At 66.4% G+C, this 21,512-nt stretch overlaps 2 protein-coding genes across 4 annotated transcripts in view; one reads left to right on the forward strand and one right to left on the reverse strand.

Annotated features, from left to right (window-relative positions):
* On the forward strand, window positions 1-20,121 carry COL9A3 (collagen type IX alpha 3 chain). The gene is made up of 32 exons (XM_021078227.1): window positions 1-1,111; window positions 1,657-1,725; window positions 2,907-2,942; window positions 3,450-3,521; window positions 4,163-4,216; window positions 5,322-5,357; window positions 5,575-5,598; window positions 5,780-5,833; window positions 6,097-6,150; window positions 6,546-6,587; window positions 7,521-7,577; window positions 7,920-7,973; window positions 8,495-8,548; window positions 8,791-8,844; window positions 9,144-9,197; window positions 9,760-9,813; window positions 10,493-10,546; window positions 11,247-11,300; window positions 11,393-11,446; window positions 11,609-11,653; window positions 11,753-11,806; window positions 11,904-11,957; window positions 12,308-12,361; window positions 12,439-12,510; window positions 13,526-13,561; window positions 13,940-13,984; window positions 14,978-15,010; window positions 15,152-15,298; window positions 15,462-15,516; window positions 15,978-16,160; window positions 18,239-18,316; window positions 19,029-20,121. Exons 1-32 carry the CDS (start codon window positions 1,034-1,036, stop codon window positions 19,217-19,219), a joined length of 2,055 nt encoding a protein of 684 aa, XP_020933886.1. The 5' UTR covers window positions 1-1,033; the 3' UTR covers window positions 19,220-20,121.
* TCFL5 (transcription factor like 5) overlaps window positions 19,799-21,512 on the reverse strand; it is a 21,764-nt gene continuing 20,050 nt past the window's right edge. For 2 of the 3 annotated variants that reach the window (XM_021078232.1, XM_021078231.1), the window contains exon 6: window positions 19,799-20,556. In XM_021078232.1, the coding sequence (XP_020933891.1) occupies window positions 20,434-20,556 (123 nt within the window). In that variant the 3' untranslated portion in view covers window positions 19,799-20,433. The remainder of the gene's footprint in view (window positions 20,557-21,512) is intronic. The other variant, XR_002340122.1, reaches the window with a different exon arrangement.

Consider the following 21,512-nt stretch of genomic DNA (forward strand, 5'->3'; position numbering starts at 1 on the left):
AACCCCAGTCCCCATGGATACCAGCCGGGTTTATTTCCCCTGAGCCACAGTGGGAACTCCAGGAGGTTCTTATTGAGTCCATCTGCTTCCCCGCACGCCCCCTCCCGGGTTGACTCCCATCCACTCAGAAACCCTGGGTTCCCACCTACAGGCATGAAACGCCTCCTCAGACGGCGTTTCCCAGGGACCCTAAAGCTTCGGATGCCTGGGGCGAGGCTGGGATTCTGAGCATCCAGGGGGCTCTGGAGGTGACCTGGGCGTTGGAGTGTCCCTCGCCCTCCCAGGCTGAGGCAGAGCTGCCCAGGCTTGTGCGAGAGGGCCCAGCAGCCTCAGAGCTGGTCAACGCTCTGACGGGGGCCCCGGGATCCCGGTGGCACTTGCTCATCTCTGCCAAGGCCACCGCTTTGCTCTCAGGGCAGTGGGTGCTTGGGAGAGGGTGGTCTTTGCCGGGGCTGGCCTTGGGCACGGACCACTCAGTCCAGTTACAGTTTGGGGTGAGGGCCGGGGAGCGGGAGCCTGGGTCCTGTCTGGCGCTGGCACAGGCGCGTTCACCCTCTCCGGGGGTCTCCCTGGGCCTCGGGCGGCCTGGGTCCCTCGGAAGACCCTGGGAGGGGCGTACGCTCACCCATCCACGGGCAGGACCAGACTGCGCTTCTGCAGAGGAGACCTCGACGTGGTTTTCTCCGGCCCCACGCCCGCGGAGGAGCCACGGAGAAAAGAACCTCTTTCTTTCCTTTTCGCTGAAAGGCGGCTCTGTGAAGCTCACCAGTCCCGGGTTAATTTTAACTCAGAGCCTGGCCAGAAAGCTCCCCCTGGGCTGCGTCCTCTGGCAGCGAGCGGCGCCGGGCCGGCTCGGCAGGGAGCGCGGACGCCCCCGCCCTCCCAGGTGGGCCCCGTTGAATGGGGGGCTTGTGCGAGGGCCCGCGGGGCGGGGGCTGGCGGCGGCCCAGCGCCAGCCCCGCCTGCCGAGCCAGCCAGCTCGAGGCCGGCTGCTGCCCCGACGCCGCTCAGAGCTCAGAGCGTGAGTGCAGCCATGGCCCGCGCCCCCATGCTGGCCCTGCTCCTGCTCGGGCAGCTCCTGGCTGCCACCTTGACTGTGACCCAGGCGCAGGTGAGTGCGGGCCCCGGTGCGCGGGGCTTGCCGTCCAGCACAGCCCAGAGTGGGGGGTCCTCGGCTCTGAGGTCAGAGCAGCCAGCGAATAAGTGCCCCACTCCTCCCCTGCAGCCACCCGGGGTCGGCAAGGGAGCCAGGAAGCCCAGGGCGCTTGGGGACGGTGGGCACAGCCTAGTCACCCCATAGTCCCCTCACCTTCTGGGCACAGGCTCACCGTTGCCCGGCTGAGCCCCCACGGATGCCCGGACACCTCGGGGACGAGCCTGGGGGCTGCCCCTTGCTCACCGGGTGGGGGCTGGCGTCTTTTGTCCCTTTCCAGGCTTGGCCAAGTGAGGAAGGCAGGGTGCTGCCGTAACCTGAGGCTCTGGGGTCCCTGAGGAGGGCTGGGGTCGCTGGCCGCTGGATAGGCCCTGGCTCATCAACGTCCCCAGACTGAGAAGAGAGAACACTGGGGGGGGGGGTGCCGCCCCAAGGCCACACAGGGGGACGTGCCTGGCAGGAGAGAGTGGGGGTACAGCTGCCTGACGACTTGTCTCTTTCAGAAAGCGGGACCGCGAGGCCCCCCTGGCCCGCAAGGGCCCCCTGGGAAGCCGGGCAAGGACGGCATTGATGTGAGTTTTGCGGACGGGAAAGGCTGGGGCGTCTGTGGGCTTCTTGCTCTGGCCCCAACCTCCCTGAGCCCCAGGCCTGATGGGTAGAGAAGTCCCCCCACCCCCCAGGACTGGGGCGCTGGCTCAGCATCCCGTGTGGGATGTGAAACAGGACAGAGAGGGTCCTTGATCCTTACTGGGCAGCCCCCCGGGGCACTGCCTCCCCAGAGCGGGCAGGGTGGCCATGCAGCGCCCTCTGGATGGGAAAGGCGGGCATCGACTGTGAGGGACCCAGAACGGGTCCTGTTTTCTGGGGAGGAGGCCCAGGGTGGGACCTGGCCCCCTGGGGGGGGTCTTGTTGGCAGCTGCTGGGGGTCAGAGCCCCCCCTGGAGGGGGCTTGGCTAGCTCTGCCCCAGAAATGGCCTCCTCCAAGGGCACCCCAGCCTGTGTGCAACCCGGGGAAGTGTGGGGGGCAGGTGAAAGCCTGCAGCCCGCCCCCAGACCCCCACTGAGGTGAGAGCCCCCCAGTCACGGCCGTGAGAGTCAGGCCCCCAGGCCTCTCCTCCCTCCTCTAGGTGGAGCCCCCTAGACTGGTCCTCGGCTTCCTGAGTCCCTGGGGCCCTGCCTGGCCCTTAATGGTCCTGTCTCCCCCTTGCCACCCCCTGCAGGGCTGTCGCCCAGGGCAGCCATGTGGAGCCCTGGACCCGGTGGCCTCCCCGCCACCTGCGCCCAGCCTGTTCCTGGTGGGGCTGGGGACTCAGGGCCCAGGGCTCCCCAGCAGACCCAACCATTCATTCTGGGGACACTTCCACCTGCCACGTAGCCGTGAAGCCTCGGGTGAGAGGCAGATGCAGCGGTGGTCGGGGCGGGGGGTGCTGGGCGCCTCCTCGATCCTCCACGTGCCTGGGGGGCTACACCTCCCCCCAGGCTCTGAAGTTTCTCAGGCAGGTGGAGGGCGGGCCTTCACGATGCCTCCCGTCACTCTGGGGGCCTCCGTGTGCCCTCAAAGTGAGCAAAGCCCCCAGTCCGTCCAGCTCACCTTTCTCCCCACTGCGGCCTCTGCGCCTGGCCCTGTGAGGGCGGTGCCCCCAGACGTGGACAGCGGGCTGAGGGCTCTGTCTTGTCTTCTGGGTACAGCCCAGCTCCCCCTGGGATGGCCTTTCCCAGGGACGCTTGGTCACGTGTCGTCTCCCCTCTGCAGGGAGAAGTTGGTCCTCCGGGGCTGCCTGGACCCTCGGTGAGTGTCCGGCGGCGGTGGGGGCGGGGAGCAAGCCTCCTTCCAGTCTGGAGGGGGGTGGGCCTAAAACAGAACAGTCACTGACGGCGGGTCCCAGCCCTGGGTCGCCAAAGGGAAGGCCTGGGAGCAGGGGTGGGTGCAGAGCAGGAAGGGTGGGGAGGGGGTGCTGGGGCTCGCTGCCTCTCTGGGCAGGGTCTGGCTTTGGAGCTCCTTGGGGTCAGTGCCCCCACAGGTGGGCAGGGGGACAGGTAACCTGTCGAATGAACAGGGGCTGTGCTCCCTGAGGGTCCCGCAGAGGGATCCCCTGGCCCTTAGCTGCGGAGGCCAAGACGTTCTGGCCGAGGAAGGGGAGGAGGCTGGTGGGCGTGGGAGTGAGCGGCAGCCGGGTCTGCAGGGCGCTGGGCCCTGGAGAGGGAGCCTCCCGGGTTGCCGGCCATGCCCCCTGGATAACACTTGTCTTGTTGGTGAAGGCCAAGCTCTCTCACGCTCTGCCCTTTTCCCCCACAGGGACCGAAAGGGGCCCCGGGGAAGCCAGGGAAGCCAGGAGAGGCCGGGCTGCCGGGACTGCCCGGTGTGGACGTGAGTGTGCCCGCCTCCCCGGGGCGCCACCCTCCCCCATCCCCCGCCCGGCCCGGAGGCCCCCATCCCAGCGCCCAGCAGTCCGGCTTAATTGCTGTTCTCCAGCTGGGCCTCCTCAAGCAGGAACCCCCGTCCCAAGAGGGTCTCTCCATGTCCCCGGCGGGGGGCCCTTGGCCTTTATCCCAGAACCGTTAGTGTCTGGCCCTGTCTGCCAGACGCAGAGCCAGCGCCCAGGAGAGGTGAAGGTCTTGCCAGCTCATGCTTCCCTGGGAACAAAGGCCCATTATCCAGCCGCCTCCGAGCCCCCCGCCCCCCACCCGCTCTCTGCATCGAGGGGCGTCAGGACCAGAGGCTTTGCAAGCACTGCGGGGGCGGGGGGGGTGCGTGTCTGAGAAGCGAACGCCCCTGTCTGCTGCGCTCGGCGACGCCAGCAGGTGCTCCAGCGACTGGTTTCCCACCGGCTGCCCCCAGCCCCCCAGCGGGACCGGGGATGGGGCCAGGAGGGCAAATCCCAGACCCAAGGGTCTTTGTGACCTGCTCTGGACCGACTTTACTCGGGGAAGGGCCCGGCTGCTCCTTCCCCTGTGGGGACGTGTCCTTCTCACGTGACCCTCCAGCTCTCCTTCCACCTCCTCCTCCAGGGTCTGACTGGGCAGGATGGACCCCCTGGACCCAAGGGCGCCCCTGGAGAACGGGTAAGGCAGCTGCTTAATTTAGTTCGGGGCGGGGTCCCGGCCAGGGGTAGCCAGGCTGAGCCCTGCCTGTCCCCAGGGCATGAGGCTGGTGGTTCTGAGGGCAGCTGCTGTGACTGGACTGACCGGGATCCGCCCCTGCAGTGGAGGGAGGGGCAGGAGGGCACACACCCCCCCCACCTCCGTGGGACGTGCCCTCCCTGTCCCACGCCCCCCTCTGGTCAGAGCTGTCCTAGCCCTCAGACCATGGGGGCGGGGGCTGGTGTGGTTGGGGAGTGACCGGCCCCAGGTACCCTTGTCCCTCCCCCTGCCCCTGTGCACGCTGCCCCTCCGTGCCTACCTGAGGGGCCTGTGGTTCCCCAGCCTTCCTGTATGTAAGTCTGATCACTGTCCACGGAAACCTGCCTTCTGAGCAACCAGCTTGGCAGGAGAGCTTCCTCCTCTCATGGCTTCCAGTGCAAAGCTGAGCCCAACACCCCCTTCTCCCTCTCACCCCTTCGAGAAGTGACCATCCCCCAGCCCTGGGGTGTAGAGGACAGGAGGCCAGGGCGGCAGATCCCACCCGCGGGAGCGTTCTGAGTGGGAAACAAGGGAGAGGCTGCCTGTGGTGGGCAGGTCCTTTGCTGGGGCTGGGGGCAAGGGCCGGGGACGGGGGTGCTAGGTCCAGGCTTTCTGCAGGGAGCCTGAGAGCGGTACAAGGACCTCATTCTTGGGATGTGAGGCCACCAGAGGACCAGGAGGGTGTTGGCTGCTGAGATTCAGGCCCCCTGCTGTGGCCGAGGAGGCCAGCGGGCTTCCTGGAGGAGGCGGGCATCGGGCTTTCATGTGCAGTGCAGGTCCCACCTGATGTGGGCCTTCCTGGTGGCCTGTCCAGCCTGCAGCAGAGCCCCTGGGAAGGGATTCTTTTGGCTTTTCCTCAGCAGGATTGCTGGAGAAGGACCAGTCCCAGGCCCCTGGGGCATCAGCGGTTACCCCCCACACCTGCCTTCAGTAAAATGGGGGCCCCTCCGCAGAAGAGATGGACTCGGGAGGGAGGGGGACAGGTTTGCAAACACAAGTGAGGGCGCCTGGCTCCAGCCCACCCCTGACGCCTCACTTCCTCCTGCAGGGAAGCCTGGGACCCCCGGGACCACCTGGGCTGGGGGTGAGTACCTGTTCTCATCCCGCGGGAGTGTGGGGCCCCGAGACTCTGGGCCCAGCCCTCTCTGCAGTCTCTGCTGGGGTCCTGAGCACTGTCGGGGCTGCGCCCTCCCCCCAGGCGCTCGTCCCCCACGACCCATGTGACCAGCTCAGGGGAGGGGGTGGGTGGTGGGCGACCCCTCTGGCCCCAGCAGGTTCTGACCCCCTGCTTGGTGTTGCAGGGCAAAGGCCTCCCTGGACCCCCCGTGAGTACTGACAACCGTCGTGGCCCCCACCCAAGCATGGCCCCCACCCCCACAGCTGACGTGGCCTCCGGGCCCCACACCAGGGCCGGGAGTGGGGCTTGAGTCCCTGCCCTGTGCGTGGGAACACAGGGTCCCCAGGGCCTGGAGTGCAGACCCCATCTCTCACTTCTTACCTCCCCAGGGAGAGGCAGGGGTGAGCGGCCCCCCAGGAGGGATCGGCCTCCGGGGCCCCCCGGTGAGTAGCTGCCAGGACTCCCCCAGATTCAACCTTGGGGACCCCGGCTTTCCTTCCTTCCTCTTGCTCTCCTTCCCCGCTTCCTCTCTAGGTGGGCCCAGTGGCTGACAGCCCGGGTCAGGGCAGACCAGGTCTCAGGGGGCACACGGCAGGGGCAGGGCGGGGTGGTGGCGGGAAGCATCGTAAGGGCATCTTCAGAGCGGGTGCTGGTCACCTCACCTCAGGTGGGGGCTCGTCCTGCCCTAAGTCGTAACCCCCCACAGGGACCCTCTGGACTCCCAGGACTTCCTGGCCCCCCAGGCCCCCCGGGACCCCCTGTGAGTATTGGGCAGGGGCTCCAGAGCTTCTGGGGGAGGGTTTCAGGCACGGATGGTGACTGTGTGGTGGGCTCGGCTCCCCTGTCCCCAGGGTGCCCATCCTCAGGCCCCCTGGGACCCATGGCTGGGTGGAGACTCTTGGCCACAAACCACCCTTGGTTCCAAGGACTGGGGGGCAGCAGCTGGGTCGGCTGATCTGGAGCTGGAGGGGCTCAGGCCTGGTGGCCACCCCGCCCCAAGGGTAGGTGGTTTCTGTCATTGTCACTGCCCTGCAGATGGGCCAGCAGCCCTGGCACTGGCCACTGGGGGGTGAAGGGCCCCGGGCCCCCTTGTGGTGGTAGGCGGAGTGGAGGGAGGGACGTGGGCTGTGTCAAGCTGGCGTCTCCGTGTTCCAGGGTCACCCAGGGGTCCTCCCCGAAGGCGCTACAGACCTTCAGGTGGGCACGCGCAGCCTTGGGGAGCCTTTTGTGGGGGTGCCTTCTTGGTGGGAAGGGCTCCAGACCTGCCTGGAGAGTGGGGGGGTTGGGGGGGCAGGGGCGGGGGTCCCTAGGGACATGGGGCTCGGTGCAGCCCCCACCCCCAGCACCAGTCCCCGTGGCGCCCCCGCACGAGCGGCTGTGCAGGGCTGCGTTCACTGAAGCCAGAGCCCACGTTCGACAAGCCGCCTCCTGGGCACAGGCTTCAAGGGCTGCGAGCGCAGGGCGCGGGGGGCGCACCGGAGGCTCGGACGGGGCTCTTCCCATCACGGAGGTTTCAGCGTCCGGGACCCATGGCTGGTGGTTGAGCTTTGTCCTCCAGAGGGGCCTGGACTTGGGGGCCTCCGGGGGGCGCGGCTGAGCCCCCCCCCGGGGGGGGAGGGTTGAGGGATTGTCTGGGGAGGGGGTGCAGGGAGGTGGTCCCCGCCCTGTGCCTGACCAGTCACGGGGCCATCTAGAGCCCCGCGGAGACCCCAGGTGTGGAGCCTTAGCCTGTGCTTCGGAGCCCCCGCCTGTCCCTAAAGCACCTCTGTCACCATGGGGACCCCTGAGCCGAGCTGGCTGCCGGCGGCGCACGTGATAAAGGCGCCTTTGTGAAGCCGGCAGCCCCCACGCTGAATAGCTGCTTAGAACCAGGGCTGCTCGGTGGCTGCGAAATTGGAGCCGGGCTGTGAGCCGGCTGCCGTCTGGCCCCAGGCAGCGCCCGCCCCGGCCCCGGCCCAGCCCGGCCGCTCTGAATGACAGACACCCTGTCTGGGCTGCGCTGGAGGCCCCAGGGCCCAAGGTCCCCGTCACCTGCGCGCCGAGCGGCCCCGTCTGCTGGCCCCCGGGTTCTGACCTCCGCGTCAGCCCCTGTTGGTCTGGGAGGGGTCTGACCTCTCGGTTTCCCTGCAGTGCCCAGCCATCTGTCCGCCAGGCCCCCCGGGGCCCCCGGGAATGCCCGGGTTCAAGGTGAGCAGCCCTCAAGGGTCAGGGTCGACTCAGACCCCAGCCAGCCTTCACATGCGAGAAGTGGCTGGGCCACCACGTGGGATGAGAGCCGGGGCGGGGGAAGGGGGGGTCCAAAAATCCTGCCAAACTTCCAGGAAGAAAGGGGGGCTGGCCTCCCACCCTGTCTAGGGGCCTCGCTCTGTCCCTGTCCCCCTTCAGCACCGAGACCAGCTAGGCACTGGCATGGCCCCGCCCCTTCCCTGGCCCCGCCCTGTGCCTCTACCTTCCCCGTCTGGGCTGGGGGCTGGGCAGAGCTGCCTGGGGGGGTGGGTCTGTGACTGTCTGCCCACTGCCGACTTGCAGGGACCCACCGGCTACAAAGGGGAGCAAGGAGAAGTTGGCAAGGATGGCGAGAAGGTGAAGGCGGGCGGTGGCTGGGTGGCGCCGGGGGTGGGGCTGGCTGCCCTGGGGCACGCGTCCCAGCGCCGGTGTTGTGGGACAGGGTCTCTGCCCAGAGCCCCCACCTGGCCTCACTCGGACGCCCTGGTCTTGGGCAGGCCCGCTGCGGGCTGAAAAGGTTGGCTTCGGCTCACAGTGGCCCCAGCCGTCCCCGCCACACTCCCCCATGGCCACTGCCCTGGAGGGAGTCTGTCCTCCTCCACGGGCCGGGGCGGGGGCTGGGGGCCCTCTAGTGCAGTGGGTGTGGCCAGACCGCCTCCTGAGCAACAGAGGGGGGCGGCCCCCGGCAGGAGGAGGCGTCTGGGAAGGGCTGGGTCCTTGCTGGACGGAGGAGGACCCGGGCCCCTCAGCCTCAGCGGCTCCGCTGTGAAGTGGGGCAGCGCCCCTGAGGGCTGGGTAGGGGGACAAGCCGGCGTGGAGCGGTGCCGGGAGAGCTCGGGCCTCACCCCCCTCACTACCACTTTGTCTGCCTCTTGCAGGGTGACCCGGGCCCCCCTGGGCCCCCTGGCATCCCGGGCACTGTGGGGCTGCAGGTAAGTGGGGGAGGGGTGGACGGGTCGGGATGTGAGACAGGAGCCCCTCCGACGGCTCAGGGCTGGAGGGACCAGGCCGGGGTCCTGCCTCTGCCGGGCTGCTCATCGCAGGAGGCGTGGCCCCCTTCAGGGCCAAGGCCAAGGGCTTGCCGGGAAGAAACCAGGCCCCTTCAGTGGCTCCCGGGGGTGTGAGTCAGGGGGCCCGCTGGCCTGGCTCTACAGCTCCAGCTCTCTCCCTGTAGGGTCCGCGGGGGCTGCGAGGACTTCCAGGGCCACTTGGACCCTCCGGGGACCGGGTAAGTCTGCAGGGCCCCCGCTGGCCAGTCCAGACGTCAGAAGGGCCTGTGAGCTCGGGCCTGACCAGTGGCCGTGGGTGGGCTGCTTCTGGGCCCAACCCGACGCTTCCCCCAACCCGAGCTGTGAAGGTTTTGTGGCTCAGGCCAAAGGGGGATGGGAGGGGCCAATGGGGGAGGCAAGAGGGTTCGGGAACCCCTGGGGGGCTAATTGGGGCAGGGCCCCTTCGGGAGCTGGGTGTTCTGGGGGAATGATGGCCAGGCTTCGACGAGAGGCCTCAGAGCCCCCTTCGCCTCCACAGGGTCCCATCGGGTTCCGAGGGCCCCCCGGAATCCCAGGAGCCCCTGGGAAAGTGGTACGTGTGTGTCTGGGGGTGGAGGGGGGGCCTGTACAGGCCCAGGCTGTGGTCTCTCCTCCTCTCAGACGCCTTCCCCAGCCCGTGGTCTCTCCTCCTCTCAGACGCCTTCCCCAGCCCCTCTGCCCCCTGGGCTGTGCTCACCCTTCCTGGGGCTGAACCATCCCATGGCCACACCGGGGGGGGGGGGTGTCACATGGGCAGGTACCAGTGACCACACCTGGGGGGCGAGTCGGCCAAAGGAGTGGGTTGTCTTGGTGGGAGATTTGTGTGCTTTTTCTTTCCAGACAGGACGTGCGGTGCGATGTGCGTCCATCTGGCCTCTGCGACCCTAGGCAGCGTCCCCACTCCACACGCTGACTGTCCCCCACCCCCCTCAGTCCAGCTCTCCCACCTTTTTTGGGGGGAGGGGCCTGGGCCCATGGCCTTCAGAAGTTCCCCAGGCCAGGGATTGAAACTGCATCCCAGCAGTGACAACACCAGATCCTTAACCCACTGAGCCACTGGGGAACTCCTCTCCCAACTTCTTGAGTTAATCCCCTGCCCCCCCTTGTCATTTCAGGGTGACAGAGGCGAGAGGGGCCCAGAGGGGGTCCGCGGCCCCAAGGGTGACCTCGTAAGTGAACACACCTGGTTCTCTGGGACCGTCCCCAGAAGGGCCTGATCGGGGGTGGGGGGCGGGGGCCCACAGAGGCAAGTTCAGGGAAGCGTGGGCAGGTATGAGCCCTGGATGGTGCCAGGCTGGGCCTGGGGGCCCCTGCTCTCCCCCCGCTGGGGCAGCTCTCCCAGGAGCCCTCCCGTGGCTCCTTGAAGCTGCCGTCACCTAACACTCTCCTCTCTGGAGGGGCCAGAGGTCCACCCTCCCTCTGGGGTCCAAGTCCTCACGCGCGGCGATAGGCCCTGGCGGTGGGGCCTGACCTTGTGCCGAGGTTGCCCGCCCGCCCGCCCCTGTGAGGTGGAGACAGAGGACGCGACTCGGGCTGAGGGAGTGTGAGGCCGAGACGATTAAGCATCTTGAGATGAACTGAAGTGACTGCTCCGGACCAGCCCCACTGTCCCCCTCCTGAGCCCGGTGGCCAGAGGTCCAGCGGCCTCGAGATGCTCCAGCGTCCCCAGGATCCTAGGAGAGCTCCGGAGTAGACTGGCCGTTCCCTGGCGGCTGCCGGCTGAGCACAACCCCGCGTCTGGAGAGGGGTGGGCAGGGCGCCTGGCGCGTCCCTGTCCCCAGCCCCGTGAGGTGGCCTGGGAGGGGCCGTCCCCGCCGTCCTGACGGCGGGCGCTTGCGTGTCTTTTAGGGCAGACCTGGGCCCAAAGGCGTCCCTGGCATGGCCGGGCCGGGCGGAGAGCCGGTGAGTAGCCGCGGCTGCCAGCGCAGGGACGGGCAGGTGGCTCCCTGCTTGCCCTGGAGAATGGTTCTTCCGCGGTCGGGCCCGGCAGGCGACTGGCGCTCCCTGGTTTAATGCTCTGCTCTCACTGGCTGGAAATGCCTCGTAGTGGTGAACAGCCCCCCAAATTCCATTTTGTCCGAGGCTGCAGCTTCTTTTGGGTCCAGACCAAGCAGAGGGAGAGGGTCTTAGGCTGAGCTCATCTGTGTGTGTGTGTGACAGGTGTGGGCATTCTGGGGGGGTGTGTGTGAGTGTGACAGGTGTGGGCACGCTCAGCCTGGACTTGCCCCTCCTCCTGGCCCCTTCCCCACCTCAGCCCCTGGGAAGCCCCACCCCCAGGTACAGCTCAGGTGGGCCTGGCAGTGGGGGCAGGGCTCTGCCACCTTCCAGCACGTGGCTGTGGGATTAGTCAGGCCTGAGAGCCCGAGTCCTGGCTCCCAAACCAGTTTTCCACATTCAAAGTGGGCACAACTCCCTGGCCGTGAAGGGTCTGGGTGGCCCCTCCCCACCCTCACCTGCTCGATGGGAGGGCAGCGCAGGTCACCACCTGCCCACTGAGCCTAGGTGGTGCAGATGCAGGTGGCGGAGGGAGCTGCCTGGAGGGCGAGCAGGCTGCAGGGTGGGGGGGCACCTGGCCTCAGGCCTCACACCATCGGGTCCCCAGGGCATGCCAGGCAAGGACGGCCGGGACGGCGTGCCAGGCCTCGACGGCGAGAAGGTTGGTACCAGCTGGCGGTCTGCAGGGGAGGGGGTCTGTGGGGGTTCAGCCTCCAAGACCTCAGCACCCGGTGTCCCCCCAAACTCCCACAGGGAGAAGCTGGCCGCAGCGGTGCCCCAGGAGAGAAGGGACCCGATGGGCTGCCGGTGAGTGAGTGCACGGAGTCCCCAGGGACAGCGCCAGCAGTCCCCTCGCGTGGGGCGCATGTGGGGCGCTGTGTGTCAAGGCCTACGGAGAAGCTGTAGGCGCCCCTCTGGCCTCATGTGCCTCTGGATGCGGCAGCTCTGACCTCTGACCTCTGTCCACAGGGTCTCCCTGGCCGAGCAGGGTCCAAGGGTGAGAAAGGAGAACTGGTATGTGGTGCTTTCTGGGGGGAGGGGGAGACACAGGCCACAGCCTGGCCCTGGATGCGGGGATACCAGCAGGTTCTCAGGGCACTTCCTCCCCTGCAGGGCCGAGCTGGAGAGCTGGGCGAGGCTGGCCCCTCGGGAGAGCCCGGCGTCCCCGTGAGTACCTACACCCCACCCGCACCCCACCCCCACCCCCACCCCCACCCAGTCTGTAGGGACCCTGCTGACACCCTGTCCCTGTCCCTGTGTGCAGGGAGATGTGGGCGCCCCCGGGGAGCGCGGCGAGGCTGGCCACAGGGGCTCGGCGGTAAGTGGGGGCATGAGGGGGCGTGGGCATGGGGCCATGGCTGAGTGGGCCCACTTTCTGTGCAGGCCGGGGTGGTGTTTTTACATGCAGGAACGACCCAAACCCAGGAAAGAGGGGACACGGTGATGGCCAGGCCCGAGCTGTCCTGCCCTGGAGACCTCCGTGCTGGGGGAGCCACGTCCCAGCCCCCCGGCCCCATGGCAAACCGAGACGATGCCAGCACCAGCCTCGGGGCCCAGGGCGGCCGTGCCTGGCACCGAGTCTGGCTAGTGCACAGGGTCCAAGGGCAGGCCTGACCTCTGCGCCCCTAGGACGCCCCCCCCACCTCACTCTCCCCTTCTGCCTTTCAGGGGGCACTGGGCCCACAAGGTCCCCCTGGGGCACCTGGTGTCCGAGGCTTCCAGGTGAGTGGTTCGTGCCCAGGGCTGCCAGGCTGGGGAGGGGCCTCCCTGGATGCTAAGGAGCCCGTCCTTGTCCGCAGGGTCAGAAGGGCAGTGCAGGAGCCCCCGGCCTGCCCGGCCCCCAGGGCCTCCGAGGTGGCATGGGCGACCGGGTAAGTGGCTGTCCCACTGAGGGGGTCCAGCCCCCACTCCCCACCCCCACCGCCTACCGGACACACAGTGGTCCCACGTCCTAGGCCCCACAGGGCGCCTCACTGTGGGAGCCCAGTAACCAGGTGATCGGGCCTGCTGGGGCCGAGGGGAGGGTTTCCTGAGGGCTAACCCGGCACGGAGCACACTTACTGTGAAACCCAGCGCCCTAAGCAAGAGTCACTGTCACTGCTTCGAACTCTGAGGTTCTCCCAAACGGCGTTCCATAGCCGGCGGGTTCACTCTGGGTCCCTATTGTCCTGTGACACTCAGGACACAGAGGGCCTGAGGCCAGGTGGTGGTCACCAGGTGACTGGGGGCTGCCAGGAGGAGGCTGGGGGTCTGCGTCTCTGCTCCGGCCCAGCCACACTACACCAGGTCCCCAGGGGTCCCCGAGCCTCCTTGGCTGGCCGCCTGCCCCTTGTCGCCGCCAGCAGCGGCCCTGGGTTGGCGGGGCCACGGAAACCACGGCCTAGGGCTGGGACAGTGGGCCCTTCATTAGCCTCCGGGCAGGAAATTCCAGGGATCAGGAGGCGCCAGTGCCTCCAGGGCCTCTGAGATGTGGAAAGAGGCGGCCCTGGGGCTGCGCCCATCCCGGGGTGGGGGTGGGGGCCTGTTACTGCCCCCCCCACTGTCGCCTGCACTTTGCAGCCGCAGGGACGGATCACCGGTGTGCCCTTTGGGTGGGTTCTTCCTTGGGCCACTGTTGGAGCGACCCGAGTGTCTTTGGGGTGACCCCGGCAGTCACACCCAACCCCCATTCACTGGGAAGCTGGCTCACCGGGCACCTGGCTCCTCTCGGGACGGTGCCCAGCCGGGAGACCTCGCTGTCACCAGCAGGGCCTGTTAAACTGTCACACCCTCGCAGGCAATGCCACAAACCCATGGGGCACTCCGGGGACAGGCTCGGAGCAGTGTGGGCCCACAGTGGGTGTGGGGGATGCCCGCTGTGCTAACGCCGAGTCTTTCTCTGCCCAGGGCCCCGGAGGAGCCACAGGCCCGAAGGGCGACCAGGTGGGTGGACGCTTTTCAGGTCAGGCGAGGGGCTGCCTCCTTCCGACTTCGCTCATGACAGCTCTGGGCACCCAGCCCGGGAGCCGACCGGGACCCTGCGAGCAGCTTCGTGGGTGCAGACGGCAGCCCCACGCCCCTGGGAAATGCCTTGGCTTCTCCAGGCAGCACCCTCTCTCTCTGGAAGGCCCGGGGGCGGGGGGCTGCTGCTCTGCTCCCCGCCCCCCATAGCACCAGGGGAGGGAAGCCGTCTATACCCGCCTGAGCTCTGCTCCCGGGTGGCTGGGCCTCCCGCCCTGGGCCTGGACCTTGAGCGCAGCCCCCGTCGGGGTTGGAGAGGCAGCATGGGCAGGTGGTCGACTTGGGGCTGTGTCGTTTCAGGGCATCGCGGGCTCCGACGGCCTTCCTGGGGACAAAGGAGAGCTGGTGAGTGTGACCACTGGCCTCAAGGGATGAGTGCAGCGCCGACTGGGCCCGTTCAGGGTGGGGAGACGGGCGGCGCCTGCAGGTCCAGACGGGCTGTGGGCAGCCCAGGCCCGGGCGCTGACCGGCCCCCCTGGGGACACAGCCGCAGGTTCTCTGCCCGCCCCTCCTGTGTGCCATCGGGGCCTTTCAGAGGTGCGATTTAGGGAAAGGAAGCTGCTCCCACAGAACCAAGACTGAGGTTAAGTGGGGAATAAAATCCTTGACAGCGACCCTGCCAGCGGCCGAAATGGACAGTCGGGCCTTTGGGGGAAGGCCTCTCTGGCCACGTGGCCAGGGGTTTCTAGTTGTGACTAAGCGTCTCTGAGCCCCTTGTCTCCTGCAGAGCCTCACGGCCCAGGGCAAAGCCTTCCTGTCTCTAGCCAAGGTCGTGTCCTCGTGTGTGGGTGTGGGGTTTGTTCTGGCAAGTTCCTGGACAGCTCTGACCCCAGGAACCACCGCCTTATGCTGTGGGGCCGCGCAGGCGTGAGCTGAGAAGCTGGTCCCTCAGGCTCCCTGCTTCAGGGGGCAGCTGGCTCTCTGGCCAGAAGGATGAGACCCCGGGCCGTCTGCTGTCTGGTTGGCTCCGAGGCCCTGGTCCTGTCCTGCTGGGCAGCTTCCTGGGGACACAGGTGGTGCACAGGGACCTTCAGCTCTGCCTCGTGTGTGACAAAAACAAAGAGCAGGGATAGAGTAAGAAAATCCCAGCCAGCTCCTCACCAGCGCCTGGAGAAGTTTAAAAACGTCGTGAGGCCACACAGCCTCAGCAATGTAATCGGCTTTCCTGGATCCAGGGAGGAGCCGCTGTGGACCTTCTGAGGCCGTCAAATAGCCTCAGGGACAGAGCAATTTTTCCTTCCGCCCCAACTCCCGAGACGGGCCCTGGGGCACCGATTCCCTCCAACCGACAGCTCGCAGGGAACCCAAGCCCACCCCTGCCCTTCTGCTCTTTTGCAGGGTCCCAGCGGCCCTGTTGGGCCCAAAGGAGAGGTGAGTGCCTGGCAGACGCTGGCTCCCTGGCCACCCTGGGCCTTGAGGCAGTGACGGGCCTCTGGTCGCACGTGACCCACCAGGAGGGGGGAGCCCATGTGGGGGGCTCGGCCCCACCCCACAGCCCCCTGCTCTCTCCAGGCTGGCAGTCGAGGGGAGCTGGGCCCCAAAGGCATCCAGGGCCCCAACGGCACCAGCGGCGTAGACGGCCTCCCCGGCCCCCCGGGCCCCCCGGGCCTGCAGGGCGTACGCGGCATGCCCGGCATCACGGGAAAGCCCGGAGTCCCGGTGAGCCCCCCTCCTTCCCAAGCCCCTCGGCATCCGGCCTCCCTCGATTTAATCCGGATTTTTCTAGACAGTCGGGGTTACTTTCAGAGTGTGATTGTGGGGGTGCCTCAAAGAGGTGCCAGCTCACCCCCTAATATGCTGGTGACTGGGGGGTAAATTTCAGGGGAAAGAGGCCAGTGAGCAGCACATCCGGGAGCTGTGTGGGGGGGTGATCAGCGGTAAGTGCCCCCCCCCGCCCCAGCCCTTAGGGCAGCTCTGCAGCCTCTGCCGCCACCCCCACCCCCGCCCCGGCTGTCCTCAACCCCACCCCCCCATCTTCACCCCAGCCGCTCCCTCACCCTCCGCCACTCCCTGGGGTCCCGAGGGTCTACGCGGGACGAGCCCCCCCCCCCGCCCCCGCAGGGTTTCCCGTGGAGCCCAGTGCCGGGCAGACCTTCTAAAAACCTGACGGGTGAGGCGGTTACAAGGGACCAATATAACTGTGTCAGGGTCTCACACGCTCCCTTCTGGGCTTGGTTCACTCCCGGGGTCACCAGGGGCTCCGACAGCACCCCAGGCGCCCAGAGCAGTCCCAGCGCTTCCAGTCAATGAACAAACTCCCTTTAAGGGCCCGCGTTTGCACGGCACCCACCCCCCCGCCCCCCGATGACCCAAGTCCTCGTTGTTGTTTTTCCAAAAGAGCAAATTGCCCAGCTGGCTGCTCACCTGAGGAAGCCCCTGGCCCCAGGCTCCATCGGCCGGCCTGGTCCCGCGGGGCCCCCGGGCCCCCCAGGCCCCCCAGGCTCCATGGGCCACCCTGGCGCCCGAGGGCCCCCCGGATATCGCGGTCCCACTGGAGAGCTGGGAGACCCCGGACCCAGAGGTGAGTGCAGACGAGCCTGCCGCACGGGAGCCCAGCCAGTCCCCGCATCACCCCCGCCACGCAGGGGACAAACGGGGGACCAGAGGGGCATCGGGCCCAAGTCACCGGGACACGTGCCAGGGGCCTCCCGCCTTGACACCCGTGTCTGACCCACGTCCGAGCGGCCTCGGCGCCCGGGCCCTCCCTGCCCCCAGGTCCCCGGCTCTTCCTGCCCCCGGGTCCCCGGCTCTTCCAGAATGCTGGGAAAGGCCCTCGGGCTCTCGGGCCCAGCTCGGGCTCTCGGGGCCAGCTCGGGCAGTGCCCTCACCCTGCAGCCTGACCGCGGTTTTCCAAACGGGCGGTTTGTCTCGAATCCGTTGGAACAATATCCAGGGCAGGAGGGCGGGAAAAACGTGAGACGTCCACCCCCAGCCCGTGGACACCCACGAGCCCTGCCCCGATGAAGGCGGGCCTGGAGAACAGTGGCAAAGACGCAACGGTAACATCCAAAAATCCATTTTAAGGACCATGAGGAACTAAGAAAAGTAATTTAGAAATGAGATGACAAAAGGAAAATCTTGACCCCGGTAGACGGTCGGCTGCTGACCTTTTCCCAAGTGGCCTTTGACAGTTCCAACCAGGGGGTTCCCGTCAGGGCTCGGTGGTACCAGCCCAGCTAGGAACCATGAGGACACGGTTCGATCCCTGGCCTCGCTCGGTGGGTTAAGGATCCGGCCTTCCCTGAGCCGTGGTGTAGGCTGGCAGCTGCAGCTCCGATTCGAGCCCTTCTCTGGGAACTTCCATATGCCGGGGGTGCGGCCCTAAAACAGCAAAATAATAATAGTAAATAACATTCTAACCATTTGCCAGCATAGTCAGCCTAGTGAGCGAGGCTCACGGCCCAAGGTCAGGATTTAGATCAAGTTCATGATTGCAGCTCATTCCAAACTTACTGACCAGACGACTTCCTGTTTCCGAAAAGCAGCGTTAAGACAAAGGCTCCCAGGGAGCCTCGGGTGAGCTCTGCTTCACCCGTGGGCTGCGTCTAAACGCTTCCGCGGGGAACGGCGCCTGTGATGAGGCGGATCGAGCCGTCCCCGCTGAGTCTCAACCCGGGAGGGCAAACAAGCCGAATCCGCCTGCTCGGCCCAGACGCACCATGCGTCCCAAACCGGCCAGCAGACAGCTTCCTGTTCTCTCGGGGGCTCCTGGGCGGCCGTGCCAGCTCAGCGCGCGAGGCTGTGGTCTGCAGAGAGAGCCCGAAGAGGGTTTTCTCCAAACAGGGATCTGAGTGCCTTCCAGCCCCTTGAAGCTAAAATGCAAAACGCGCCTTAACCACCTGCAGGGGTCTCAGGAAAACAGCACGGTTTTCAGGGCAGCCACCGCCCCAGGCGCCCCGGGGTTACTGCTTGAGGTAAACCAGGAGAGGTGCTACAGGCCCTTAGGCAGAAGCCACTGTCGCTGCCCCGGGGGACACAGCAGGTCAGTGACCGGCTCCCGAGGCTCCGGGCTGCTCGGGCGGCTCGTGAGGCCTGGGCTCCCGGTCGCTGCAGGCGTGTTTCCTTCTGCGACTGGAAGAGGTCCAGGGACAGCGCCACTGAAAGAAAACCGCGCCACCGCTTTGAACGGCAGGCGGGACGGACCGCCCCCGGCCAGGCTGTCCCTGTGTTGACAAGAGGCTCCTCCTTCCAGAAACATCACTCCGGACAAGGGGTCTGCACCCAGCAGCACTCAGCACAGGCCCTGGAGGAGGCCGCGGAGGCCAAGACCAGTTTGAGGCGGAGGAGTGGGGGGCACAGTTCAGGGGGTGCTTTGAAACACCACAGATACAGCCTGTCACAAGTCATGTCGAACTGACAGGGGCAGAGAAAACCCTCAACCTCCAGAAGAGCTGCTGAGGGGCGCCTGGGGGTTCGCTCTGTCCCCCCCGCCGTGGGGCCTGGCGCGCTGCTGCGTGTCCTTCTGTCCGTGTGTCTCGACGGACTGGAGCGTCAGCAGCAGGCACGGGACCCGCAGGCCCGCGGGTCAGGTGCCCGCCGCCACGGCCCGTCTCTGGCTGGAGCCGGGTCTTCTAAGCCTCTGCCGCTTGCCTTTGACAGGAAGCCAGGGGGACAGAGGAGACAAAGGCTCGGCCGGCGAGGGTCTGGACGGGCCTGACGGAGATCAAGGGCTCCAAGGTACGAGGTCACTGCGGCTGATTTTCACAGGCGGGGGTGGGTAACGGGCACGGCCCCGTCTTCCCAGCGAGCGACTCCTCTCTCCCGGCAAAGCGTCGCCGGACACGAGGCGAGGGGCTGTGCCAAGAGCCCCCGACATGTGGCGGCCGAAGCGTTCAGTCGAGTCACTTAAGCTCTGCTCACCCACAGCCACCCAGTATCCATCTCAGTTCGACTCTGATGGAACCTCCCCTTAAGTGACCCACACGCACCCTGGATGTTTGAATCTTTCACGTCAAGTGTAAATGCTTTGCCGGAAGGAGGGGACCTCTGTGTCCGCACACCCGCCCGGCCCGGCCCCCGCCCTCCTCTGCCGCCCCCGCCCCCCCCCCACTCGGTGGCCGCCCCCTGGGGGCGGGCCCGGGCCCTTGCGTCGCCCTCCCGCCCAGTGCATCTGCCTGGTGCCACCACCGTCACCAAGCCCCTCCCAGGGCATCCCCCTCGCGCACCCCAGACCCGTTCCCCACGTGGCACCGACCGACCTGCAGGTCCGCACGGCTCCGCTCGTGACAGAACGGGGCTCCGCGGCCTGAGGCTCATCCCCGTGGCCTCTCGCTGCCACTGCCACGTCCTGCCCCTCCCCGGGGCCCCACCCAGAGCCGAGAAAGACACAGGGTGGCTGAACGGACAGCCGCTAACATCCCCGTTGTGTCTCCCTCCCTCCCGTCTCAAGGACCACAGGGCGTGCCCGGCGTGAGCAAGGACGGCCGCGACGGGGCGCACGGCGAGCCCGGGTTCCCTGGTGATCCTGGCCGGCCCGGGGCTGTCGGAGCCCAGGGCCCCCCTGGCATCTGCGACACGGCCGCCTGCCAAGGAGCCGTGATGGGAGGGAGCGGGGAAAAATCAGGTCCCAGGAGCTCCTAAAGGCGACTTCGGGAGAAGATGACGCCAAGTGAAGCAGCCGCCCCTGGCCCGGCCTGGAAGGTGGGCCCTGCCCACCGGCTGGCCTGCCCCGCCTGCCCTTCCACGTCCTCGGGGCAGCTACGGGACACAGGTCCCCAGAGCGTCGTGCCTCGAGCTGTTCTGTCCACGTGCTTCTACAACGGCCCCCTCGGCGACCGCCGGACCTCGGACACAGGCCTGGGTAACGAAGGGTCGACCCGACGCGGGAGCGGGAGCGGGAGCGGGCTGTGCTGCCGAAGCCTCTGTGATCCCGTGAGAAAAAAAACTATGCGACAACTTGTTTCCAGAACATTCCTGTAAAGACTGAGACCTGATTTCAATAAAATGATGCATGACACCTCCAGATTAATGCCTGGCCACAGTGCTGCCAAACACCGAGCCTCAGGCACAGTAGGCCTTCCACAGGAAGGCCTCGTCCGCCTTTCCTGCGTTCGTGTCACTCTGCCCCCGACGGGCGGGCCGTACTGCCAGCGGCTGCTGCGCTGCACTGAGGTGGACGGGTGTCCTCTCACGATCAATAAAGCCACTCGCGTGCGAAACTCCGTTCCAAACACCACAGTTTATTACACAAAGTAATGAGTCTCAGTGTGAAACTGAGGACAGTGAGGAGGCCACTGGGACAATGTGTCATTTATGGACAAAAGTACCTTTAAAGGAAGTCTCTGGAAAATTTCTAGCAAAGCGGTTGAACATGGGACCGCATCTGACAACGCAGTTCTACGCGGCCGGAGGTCATTACAAGGGGAAGCGGTGAACAGAGGAGAGAAAATTTCCAAACTACTTACAGTTGGGACAAGTTAACTTGTTCCAGTTGCTAACGGGGCCTATTTAAAATGTAAATAAAATAAGTGAAAAGCCATGTACCTTTTCAGACTAAAGCAATTACAAAAGATGTTAATTTTTTTTAAGTTATCATGTTAAGAAAACATGATGGAATCAGACAGATAATTGAAAACTACTTACTAATGGTCAAGCTGTCTTCATCCCCAGGTGGTGGAAGGGACACCAATGGCTAGATAAACATTCCCACAAAGTGCGCTTTCAGAGTCCCCACCGGAGTCCCATCCACGGAGCCACGTCCCTCAGTGAGCCCGTGAGAGCCGAGTCCAGGCCTGGGGACGTTTGTGGCCACCGAGGAACGGCACTCGCTTCCCGGGAGCCGGGGTCCCGTCCAGTCACTTGCTCTCCGTCGCGGGGCTGCTCTGTAGAGTCTCCTGTGCGGGACACGTCACCAGGGAATCCGATCTGGTCAGCTTTAGCCGTCTGCCGGTTTTACCGCAAAACACACTCTCAAATTCCTAAAATCGAGACGTGGTGGTTAATGGACCGTGTTCGCAGGCACGAGAGCGGCCGCCTCAAGACCGCCACGGGCGGAGGCTCGGGGCCGAACCAGCTCAGGGGTGCAGTTAAAGGAAGGGTCACTCACGAACGCCTGCCACGTCTCGGAAGGGCGATGCAGGCGATAAAAGGGGGATGCAAGCGTTTTGCGCAGTTAATTTACAGGTATTTCCACCGAGTTTTCGGAGAGATTCTCCAAATGCCTCTCGCCACTTCTCTGGTGGATCCGCTCGGGCTTGTTTCCCCTGGGGCAACACGCACCCGACCTTCGGCCATCGAAGCATCTGTAGCTATGCGGTCCAGGGACAGTGAGTACGTGCACACTGCCGCACAGACACTGCCACCGTCCATTTCTAGAACTTTCCACCCCACACAGACACTGGGCACCAGCGACACACCCTCCTGCCGTGGGCACTTGCTGCCCCCGAGCCCTGAGTGCTCGGTGGCGGACGTGACTCCCCAGCGCCCTGCCGGCCGCGGTCCAGGCCGCTCCGCCTCGACACGCTTGGTCAAAGGGCCGGACCTGCCCGGCTGGGGGACAGCAGCCCTGGGCACAAGGCTCAGCCGACGCTGGCAAAAGGACCCAGCGAGGCCGAGCGCCCGCCCCTCACCGGCTTCCGAGAAACAAAAGCCCTGGGGCTGAGGCTTGAGGACCCAGAGTTCATGCGACCAAGCTGAGCCTGGGTCCCCTCGCCTGCCTGCAGGGCTGGGTCACCAGCTCTTATGCTCTGCGACAGCGGTGGCAGAGAATTGTCCCTTTACTTGCTTAGGGCGCACCTGCGGCACATGGAGGTTCCCAGGCTGGGGGTGGAATCAGAGCTGCAGCCGCCGGCCTACACCGCAGCCTCAGCCACACGGGGTCCGAGCTGCGTCTGCGACCCACACCACAGCCCACGGCGACGCCAGATCCCTAACC

This window comes from Sus scrofa, chromosome 17, assembly GCF_000003025.6.
Source record: "Sus scrofa isolate TJ Tabasco breed Duroc chromosome 17, Sscrofa11.1, whole genome shotgun sequence".
Taxonomy (NCBI): Eukaryota; Metazoa; Chordata; class Mammalia; order Artiodactyla; family Suidae; genus Sus; species Sus scrofa.